This window comes from Anneissia japonica, unplaced genomic scaffold (genome assembly GCF_011630105.1).
Source record: "Anneissia japonica isolate Jap-2015-1 unplaced genomic scaffold, ASM1163010v1 scaffold287965_len1858130_cov191, whole genome shotgun sequence".
Classification (NCBI taxonomy): domain Eukaryota; kingdom Metazoa; phylum Echinodermata; class Crinoidea; order Comatulida; family Comatulidae; genus Anneissia; species Anneissia japonica.
In genome coordinates, this window is record NW_022748342.1 from 165,288 (window position 1) to 176,167 (window position 10,880).

General features: G+C 34.9%; 2 protein-coding genes across 5 annotated transcripts in view; one reads left to right on the forward strand and one right to left on the reverse strand.

The window, feature by feature from the left end:
• The window catches only part of LOC117120872 (signal transducer and activator of transcription 5A-like), a 63,770-nt gene extending 56,946 nt beyond the window's left edge, over positions 1 to 6,824 (reverse strand). For 3 of the 4 annotated variants that reach the window (XM_033265967.1, XM_033265968.1, XM_033265971.1), the window contains exon 1: positions 6,663 to 6,823. The gene's annotated coding sequence lies outside the window, so the exon portion shown is untranslated. Of the gene's footprint in view, positions 1 to 6,662 lie in introns of all 4 variants that reach the window. The other variant, XM_033265970.1, reaches the window with a different exon arrangement.
• Positions 6,825 to 6,945: 121 nt separating this feature from the next.
• On the forward strand, positions 6,946 to 10,565 carry LOC117120873. The gene is made up of 3 exons (XM_033265972.1): positions 6,946 to 7,068; positions 8,146 to 8,232; positions 10,449 to 10,565. The coding sequence occupies exons 1-3, from the start codon at positions 6,946 to 6,948 to the stop codon at positions 10,539 to 10,541; spliced, it is 303 nt and encodes a 100-aa protein (XP_033121863.1). The 3' UTR covers positions 10,542 to 10,565.
• The last annotated feature ends 315 nt before the right edge of the window (positions 10,566 to 10,880 follow it).

Genomic DNA, 10,880 nt, shown 5'->3' on the forward strand with positions numbered 1-10,880 from the left:
ACTCATGTCTCGGCCACAATATTTTGAGGCCAATATTATTTACGAACTCAGTTAAACTTATTCACTAGCCTATTTTGAATGTGCTAATTATTACATTTAGGCGACGCTTGTTGTAGACTGGCATAGTGTTTTCGGAAATAAATATAATTTTATACACAGCAGCGAGTCATCGCCAGCAGCAGCGAGTCGTCAGCAGAGAGATGTCACTGCAGCAAAACACTATTGTACACGGTACCAAATCTGTTCTAATATAGACAATGGGTCGTGCTCATATTATTTGTTATATTTTTATTATTCATTATTTTCACTTGACTCGCATAAATAATTCGAAGAACATTTTATGCAGTTGTACTTCGCAGCACTTCACTTGCAATTTGCAATTTCTAGTAAATATAAGTTAATTCAAATCTCGAATAACTAGACAGGACTCAAAACAAAATCCAAACCAGGGTCCACAACTGTAAGAAGAACATTACCACACATCCTCAGCTGCGCAGTTTTTTTTTTTTAGTGAATTTAGTAGAATCAGCAAAAGTATCAGACCCACTACAACTCTAGCCAAGGAAATTATGCGGTCCAAGGGAGAATTTGGAGTCACTTCAAAGATCAGAAGATAAAAAATTAAACTACCTGTATTACCTGGGACAGCATTCAACTAGCCTTAATACCACCAGTGATGTCACAACTTTTTTTTCTCCATTTTATTCTCATCCCCCCACCCCATCTTGAATCTGTCACTGATACACTGGTTGGTCCCTATACTGTATTTAACCTAAAAAAAATCTGTGTCAAAAATATTTAATCGTATTAAACCATTTTCAGCTTGATAACAAATAATATTTTTTTAACCTGTTATTTATACACAAATTTTCATGGCTGAAAACTCATGTGCTTCAATTAAATTTTATTTAAAAATATAAAAAAGAAAAGTTTAAATATTCAACATTTTAAAAATAAATCATACATACACAATTATACACAACATTATTATTTGACTTCTGCTACTCACTGACAAGCAATTCTCAAGTAATTTAAACATTCAAATTAGGCAGTTGACATAGGGTGGTAGATGAAATAGGGTGGGAGACGATCTTATTTTCCATACTGTTGATATCATCAGGTTGATAGAAGTACCAGATCCTCTATTTTCTCTATGGTTACTGTTACATCATTAATGGTCGCAGGATTAGTCTACTTCTCAAAATTGATCCAGACAACAGCAGAGAGACGAGATTGGCAGATCGTAGGAATGAAAACTGGTTCAAAGCGTGGGTGCTGACATTTCACACTTTTGATACTCCTGCCATGACCATTTCGCAACACAGGCGAAATGTGTTGAGAGTGTAAAAGGTCCAATCAGAGTTAATTTTGGTTTACAGAAAAAACTTCCGACAAATTTTTTAGTGGCATTTTGAGTAGAAAACTCTTAATCCAGGATTAAATGTTCTGTACAGTATTTACTGTAATGCCCAAGTACTTTAGATTCAGCAAAAGTTGCTTGTAAAACGACTCAAAGGATCTACTACAAGTGTACCAAGGAAGCGGTTTGACGCAGCGGGAACGGTTTGGTTTCCCCAACCTTGAGTTCGGGGTTTCAATCCCTCGCTGTGCATTTCGCTTGTGTCCTTGAACAAGGCACTTTATCTGCGTTGCTTCTCTCTACCCAGGAGCATAAATGGGTACCTGGTGGAGCTATCTGCAAGGTAGTGCGCCAATATGGCAGCAACACTTAAAGCATGTGGACCCAATGACCAGAGAACACTGTACATAAATACCAACAAATAACAAAATAACAAATACTAAGTAGTAAGCTAGACCTACTTGGCTCTTGGCTAAAGTCATCTACAAACTTACCACATTGTAAAAGTGTAACAGGAGATATTTTATTTATTCCAATATGTAATCCACCATGATATTGAAATAATTAAAAATATATTTAGACTCTATTTTGAATAAATTGCTAGGTTAGTTACAGTATTAGCAGATTGTTGATAGGGCGAGACTCATTTATTCCTTGTTTGGTGTTCTTGTTTTTTTAAAGATCGTCAGAGGAGGGTGGAATAAAAATAAAGTTTTACCAAAAACATCCAGACAGAGGAGAAAAAAAATAAAATTTATTTGTGAATGTAAAATAGGATGGTTAAAAGCTTCAAATTTATATAATTACTGTAGGAAGAAATATACATCTTATCTTTGGAGATTTCAAGGCAGCGGAGGGCATAATAAAAAAAATTATTTTATTTTTATTCGAATCATCAATTTTAATATTCTAATATGCAATGAATTGTTTCCGCTCTCTATTTCCACTTTTGGACAATAAATTGAATTGAATTAAACTGAATTTGCAGTCGGCGGATTCGCTAAACAAGGTATAAAAAAAGTCTCGTCTAGCGACAAATGTTTTGATTCCCTTCTAGCTGTAACTGAGCTCCCCTTCTATTTGATGTAAAAAAAAAATCCCTTGTTCGTCACCACTATTATACAGCAAAATGAGGTCACTGTTCTTTTGCTTTGTATTCATAATCTATAATATTAATGTACATTCTTAATGATTATTACAATATTCATGAATAGTTATGTAGAAACCATGCATGGGACCATGTGCAATGCTTAATCTTGGTAAGTTAACACTATTAAATGAGGGTACTTGTTTTGATAGTAATTTTATTCCATCTTAATGTTTCACATTCATAATTAAAATATTCAGAGTTTATCTCCTGAAGGCCAATAACCATATTGTGCCTAATCCATTCATTTAATTATTGAAGTCTAATATTAGGCGTACAATTTTATTCCAAATTATAGTATTTTACATGGCTATGTTAGTGTTACAGTCCACAAGCTTACTGTAGCAATCTTGGTGGCATGCTACTAGAGGTTTAATTCAATTTTTGGTAGGGACCATTTCATCCGAGGTCATTATAGTGGCCAACTTGGAATTCAAAATGGCCTTAAAATTACATGTAATATTTTGTGTTTTATACTCAATTTTGTTACCAATTCACTTGAAAGGCATTTACCTGTAGCACAACTCATCATTGTGTATATTGTCTTGTCAACAGATTAATTAATGCACTGAAACCTAACACTGTAAAACCAAGTCTTTAAAATCATACAGTTTCTGAAGTATAAATAAAAGTACAGTACTATCCCACCAGGGCAGATTCAAACCTTTTTTGGCCAGGTGACAATCTTAGAATAAAAGCCGTACATACACTGCAATGATGGGCGTCAGTCAATGCAACTCCATGAAGAACGCAATGCGATGAGGCACGCAACAAAAGATCCAATCAGTCAGCTGATAGCTGTTTGACTGTTGTACATATTGATAAGGAGTAGGTAGGTTTACAATGAAAAATATTGAACCATATCTGTGCACACAGTGCATGCCCAGCTTAAGGTCCCAGTGAGTAGTGGGGTGTTCCCTTTCATATTGTTGGGTGCAGTGGGCTCTGGAGCTTTAACCATTTTAACCATATTAATATGTTCACTGCCAGAAACGAGTATACCTGTCCCACAAGGTGTTGCTAAGGGCACTAGGGATGACTACTGTACAGTATACCCGTCGAAATCAGGGTAACATTCTAGTGTTTATTACTTCATTGTTGAACATTGTATAACCACAGACCTAGACAATAACATACAAATAACGGATGTTTGTTGTGTTATGTAGCCAGCAGTACACTTGATTGCACAAGTGGGGCGCCCCCTGAACAGTACCAACTCATGCAAAAAGCGGTGGAGAAAACTCGCACCTGGCCGAGGCAATAAGAAGTACTGTCCCAGTGCCGCCGACAAGTTTACTTTGCCCCTAATATTTTCCAGCCAATTTATTAGACACATAATTTTGATGATATATTACTAGGATAGAATTTAAAAAAAGTATGTTTGTACATGTATACTTGTTCTGGCACACGGGAAGAAACCTAAAAAAAGGTTTGGCAGTCAACCTGTTAATCACTTATCCAAACAATTTCACACTACGTTGAAGATTAAATTGCTGCAACAGAAAGAAATGAACGCCTCTTTCGCCACAACTATGTCTGCCAATGCCTACAATTTAAATCTGAAAGAAAACTATCAAATCATGAAGAGTAATCTTCATGCTCAAAAAAAATAATTTTAGAATTAATGAATATCATGTAGAGGAATTGAAAAGCCAGAATATTGGACAAAAGCAATCAGCTAGGCGTTAATTAGTTTAACAGTTGATCAATACTTTACCAGTCTGGAATTACCATTTCAATCCACTTTTAAACACAATAAAACTCAAAAGTCAAAGTCAGAATAAAACTTTATTACAGTACACATTCAACAAATAAAATAAATAAACAAATAAAAGGGCAATGCAGCCTCACAATAACAACTTTCAGTAACAATATGAAATATGGTACATTTCAAGAACACCAACAAAACCATATTCATGCTTCACACCGAGACAATACCATAGAGCTACAGTATTAAACAACTGGAGTGATACTAGGCCACAGAGCAATGCAGAATTGTGTATGTGTACCATCCAAGATGGCCACCATAGGAAAGGGCCACCTTCAGGCTTACTACACATATTACCATGACTAACTATTATTCCAGTAATCATTATTATATTAATACATTATTAAACTATTGTAGTCATTAAGAGGCCAAGCAGAGTATCTAATTCAAAAATGAAGTACAGAGGAATAAAAATTGAAATCGTGTACGCTCAAGTTTCAATATACTGTATTCAAAACTTTAAATTTATGTTAGGGTGACACTGCTTAGCGTATTATGACTGGCTGAACCTACACACACACACAGCTCTGCGTATTTCGAATATGGAATACATTAGAGTTAGCGGTCTAGGTAGTACTCATATTATAACTCTATGAACAATACCTACCAAACCGTCTTTACAACTGAGTGCCTCCGTAGCAAGTCACAGTTATTTATCTTTTTTAAATAACTGTGACTTGCTGTTATTTATCCTTTTAAAAAAAATCTGATTAAAAACCTATGTTTCAATTTGCCAATAGTAAAATGTTTATAGTGTTGCAAAGTTAAGCTAAAAAGTTGCATCAGTTGAAAAGGCTATGTAAACTATAATAGGTCACATGCACTCAGCTGTATCAACTGCTTAGGTGGCGTTGCTAAGAAGGTGTTTCTCATTGTGTTGTGACATATTCCATACTGACACAAATATTTAATATTTTCAGGGTTATTTTGTAATGATGTTTATAATTTATTTTTTGCCCCTCCTTCTTTACCCTGAATGGGCCCTGCAACATCTTCTTCTGTAGCCCACTGTGGCTAGTAGAGCTTTCTTTAGCTGCAATCGCACTGGACAAACTAACCAAGGTGCTGCTTAGTTTACCATAATTAGTCCCATGTAATGCGAAACTTACCTCTCAGAAAAACAGAGACAAGCAGTTAATTTTAAACCAGTGTATCGTGCCCAGCAAAATGGTAAAACTAAGTTAGTTTTACTAAGCCGAAAAGTCCAATGCGACCATGTATCTCAGTTAAACTTCCAGAGTCATTTAAGTGTTACTCAATCGCGATGTCATGAATTAGCACACTCAATAAGTTAATTTCACAGCTTAGTTTACCATTTCTTTCATCTAAATCATATTTGCATGGCAACAATACAGGATTATCCCATGACACCATGGGTTGCAGACGAAAATTTAATTAAAAACTTTAGCAAAACTAACCAATGCACAAAATCCAAGTGCGGACAGCGGTAGATTTACCCATTGGAATATTACCCATGGTATCTGTAAAATCACTTTTTTTTAGTCCAGTGCGCTTCTTCTAGCTTTTGTTGCTATTCAAATCCTTGGATGCCAGTCAATTCGAGCGGAAGTCAATTCGAGCGGATGTCAGTTCGAGCGGATGCCAGTTCGAGTGGATGCCAGTTCGAGCGGATGCCAGTTTGAGCGGATGCATTTAGTGCGAACTATAACAAGGGCGAATTTATCGTCGCCGTATTCTTGTATTTGTTTGTTTTAAATGCAAAAAATGCTCTGATTACTAAGGTTCTGAAAGGTTTTTAGTACTTTTTGATAATTACTCCATGTTTGAATTACAGTCTTGGCAATTCACTCTGACTACCAAGATGGCCGCTAACAAGTTAAAACTATAATAGAATTGCGCACTTTTCAGCTTAAAAAAGAAGAAAGTTTATGTTTTACTAGATTGCACGAGAAGCACACACACAAGACGAGTGACAATTATTTTTTTCACGGTAAACAAAGTGGGGTGGCTAGCTTGTTGATTGAAAATAAAAAATCAGCTTCAATTAATCATCAACTAGGCTAAACAACAGATTTAGGACTAGGCTGGGCCTATCCAACAATGAGAACTGCACGTAACGACATAGCCTACTGTGTTGTTGTGCCATACATATGCCTAATACAGTACCGCAAAACTACTATAGTCTATAATTATTATAGGTTTATAATAGGCCTGACTCAGCCTTGGCCTACGTCTATCCTACCTGCGCGGGTCACTACCCAGCCACAGGCATGGAAAACAGGCGCTCTTCATATTATTTAGGCCTTAGGCCTAGCAGTAGGTATACCCGGTCCCCAGTCTAACTAAGCTAGGCCTTCCATCAAATTTTCAACCCACCCTGCACCGTGAATTCCTAAACAACAGTGCGGTAAAAAGTTACAACTTACCATTCACCGCAACCACGCCAACAGTGGCGGTCAGCATTTATTTATGAATGAAAATATCTGATGCTTATCCACTGAATATATTCTATCTCCATGCAAATCAAAATCAGAAATAGGATTCTCGGAACTTCTCATCAGACTTGAATGGCCTCTCTCCGACGCTATAACAAACTTCCGCAATTTATTTCAATACAGATCGATTTATAACGTTATATCTGATTGGGTAGTATACGTAAATTGAGAGAACTTCCGGTAAATATATCCTCTCATATTCGTTCTTCGATTGATGATATCTACATTTCTCGGAACCTGGGGAGTATTTTTGCCCCGCCTATTTCATATCCAAATACGGATGCTGCAATACCATAGATGGACCGCAACATTTTTAACACATCATTTCCGCTTGACGGTAGGTCAACGGTTATAAATTTGTTTTCAGAGGCTGGCTCAGCTAGGTAGTATTTGGAATGAGTTCATTAGACGGCAAACGTCATTTTCATGGAAAGTCAGGAATTCAGTGTTAGAGAAAGATTTCAAAGAAAAGAGCACGAAGGGCTTCTCCCGTCAATTCTATCAGAAACAAAGGTTTCGTTTTCAAGCTCATACACGACTTTCTATTTATAGGCCTACTAAAGAATGCCTGGGAGCTTCAGTTTACGGCATTTTATTTTTCTTTTAATTTATCTAGCTTATTTGGCAACACAAGCCTAGCCTAGTAAAATAAAGCAACAGCAAACATACAATGATTTGAAAAAAAAAAAACTTGGCTGAGAAAATTTGTTTTTATTGAGAAAAAAACTGACAGAAAATGTATTTTACAAAAGTCAAACAAGAAACTATGGTCTATGTTATCTTTTCTAAAGTTAGATTGCGGTCAATAGAATTGATAAATCATCATAAACTCACTGTTATAAACGTAGGCCTACACAGGGTAATAGAAGAAAATATATTTTAATTGAAACTGGAGAAGTTTTTTAAAGTCAAACAATATGCAAAACAAGAAACTTTAGGTCAATGTCAGTTTTATAAAGTTAGGTTGGGTCAATCAAATTTTGTATCGGATTTTTTTTTTTTATTAAATTGATAATTCGGTACAATTTCAGTAATTGCACTGTTGCTAAGAAATGGAGTTCAATAGCTTAGTGGTTAAGATGGTTGCCTTCCCTGGTTTCAATTCCTGTTACTGTAGGACTTTTTCTCAGATTAAAAACTACTATAATCGCTGATGAAAAAAAGAAAGAAAGAAGCATCACATTTATTTGAAAGAGCCCCTAAATATCAAACAACCTTCTATAGGATACGCTGGAAGGGTCACCCTTTATAAACATGTTTAGAAAACAAAACAAAAAAAGGAAAAAAAATTCTTTCACTTTCTTTTGCTTTTAAGTCAAGGCTTTGTATTTACAATAAGCCTGCTGGTGATAGTTTAAATGCGAACAGGAGTTACTATATTTAGTATTTCACTTCATTGTTGTTCAAGTTTCAGGGTTCTCACAGCCAAACAATCAACGTTTACAAAAATAACAAACAAAAACCACCTGCCAGAAGTATGGCACTGTACATTGTGTCAAAAGTAAGTCAAAGTTGCTGCATATACTGGTTTGTATATATAAATAAGAAGATTCAGACAAAATAAAATAGCTTTCTCAAAATAAAATGTTTATTGTACTAGTATTTTTCGACCATATCCTCGTCAGATACTGATAGAAAATATGAAACGAAATTATATAGAGAACATAAAACAAGCGGTCTAATGGCGGTACAAACGAAATGACAAAAAGCAATAAGACTTGCCTAAAGAGCGTGTAATGGCACGTGATTCTATCCTATTGTAAGAGAAAACCTTGAATTGAAACCCCGCCTTTTTTTTCTTTTTTTTTTTCGGCGAAATTTGGATAGGCTTCTTTCGGAGTTCATGCTTCTTTTCGAGGCTACATTTGCTTTTCGAAAATGAATGCTGGGAATTTTTTAAATTACCCCTATAAAACAATTAATACCAGTAGGCTTACGTCCACTGTAACATTAATTTGTATCATGGAGTGTATTAACCGGCATTTAATCACCTAAATTACTGTATAAACCAAGCTCGTTTTTTCTTTTTTTTTTTTTTTTTTAATTTGTGGAGGCCTACAGTTTATATACTGAACTATCTCGAAAAAAAAAAGCCCAAGCTATCTTGAGGTGCGTTTCTTTTCGAGGCTACTTTTGCAAGCTAAAGAGAGGGGCTTCAATTCCAAATGGGCTTCTCGAGATTAAGCCCTGGGCTTCTATTCGCAGTTTATGACGGATATCATAATATCCCGATTTAAATATCCAAAATATCATAAAAAATCTATTAATTAATCTCTAAAAGTAAATGATTTAAGTTTTTAAAGTATAACATGTTGAAAATAATACGCTCTTTGAACTCAGATGAATTACATTGTTTGATCGGTAATAATATCATAAATATTATTAAAATCGTCGCTCACATCACTAACACAATCAAAGTAGATTGTGTTAGTTCGTGAAATCAGAGTAGCGCGTCAAAACGAGAGCGTATTGGTTGTCAAGCAATTTTGTAATCTACCACACAAAAAGTCGTTAACAACAACAGTGCATTGACGCGCAATCTTGATTTCACGAACAATAGGCCCATTATTGAATTTTGCAATTGAATTTAATTTTTCATGTTCTTGTTATGCTTATGTCTTTGATGACAAAAAATGAAATGAAAGAAATAAAGGTGGGTGAAATCCCCACAAAAGAGAGAGAAAAAAAAACAAACAATAGGCCTACTATATAAAGAGAACTTGTTATTTATATTATTATAAATAAAAAAACATTCAAATATTGTTTCGGGCTTCTATAAGATGCACTTAACCAATAAAAGAGGCAGCCTTGGTATTCCGATCCCCTCATCACCATTCTTTTCTTAATCAATATCTTCATCTTATCAACATCATAATCGTTATCATCATCATTGTCGTGAAAATCAACGTCATCATTCATAAGTTAATTATACCAAAGCTAAAGGCCTGATTATACTTCAACGATAACGATAACGATAAAAAAGCTAAAAAGCGATTGTTCATATAGAAACAAAATAAATAAGAGAGGTTTTTACACTAGGACGATTCGATAATGATATATCGTGTATACCGCAAATGGGCAAAGTGCGGCCCCGCCAGCGATTTTTTCGGCCCGATCATATGCCTATGTAAAAGTAAAATAATACTGAGAATAAATTGGTGTAAAAGCAGTCCTTGGAGAGGTTTTTGGAAGTACACTGGAAACAACAAAGTTTGGGTGCGGCCCTCGGTGTTGAATCAAAAATTCACTTTGGCCCGACCGATTTTTATGCCCACCCCTGGTGTATACAATAACAAAATATTTTAACAAATCAAATCAGATGACATCATAATCATGGAAAAACGATAAAATCGTTGCTACTACTACGATTTTAATGTTTTTTCATGATTATGACTGGTTTAATTTGTCAAAATATGTTGTTATCGCATAACTGATAAATCGTTATCGAATCGTTCTAGTGTAGAAACTTCTCTTATTTCTTTTATTTTCTATATGAACAATTGCTTTTTAGCTTTTTTTATCGTTATCCTTATCGTTGAAGTATAAACAGGCCTTAAAGCTTGGATTTACTTGAAACACGAATAATAAGCCTATAAACTTTCCAAGATATAATTTCTTCATTCAGAACAAAATAAAATCTTAACCTAAATATTGTTTTCACCTTACTGATTTCTTCTTAATATATTCATTTATTTATTCTATTTTATTTTTCTCTAGGTTTTCCCGAGAGTGTACGCCAACACTGGGGCGCAACTTCGTAGGTCTGGGGTTGGATTGATCGAATTCTCTCAGCCCGGGGACAACAGCTAATGGGAGAATAAAATGGATTATTGTCCGTACACATTTGTACTCAATTTATCATGTACTTTATTCAGATATATTACAACAAAAGGTAAAGAAGAAATAATGAATGATCGACTTATATTTATTTTATCAGGTCTTATTTTGATAGTTTGGTACGATTTTTGATACGATGGATGGCCCATAAGATGCTACTGCACACTCAAAATAAATTTTTATTGAATTTGCAGATACTTGAATTACAACTGTAGCTTTTTCACTTCCCAGTCAATTTTTTTGTTTTTTTTTTTTCATTTTTAAGGTGGAGGGGAGCTTATTGAGTTTACCAGCAATAAACACCCACCCACC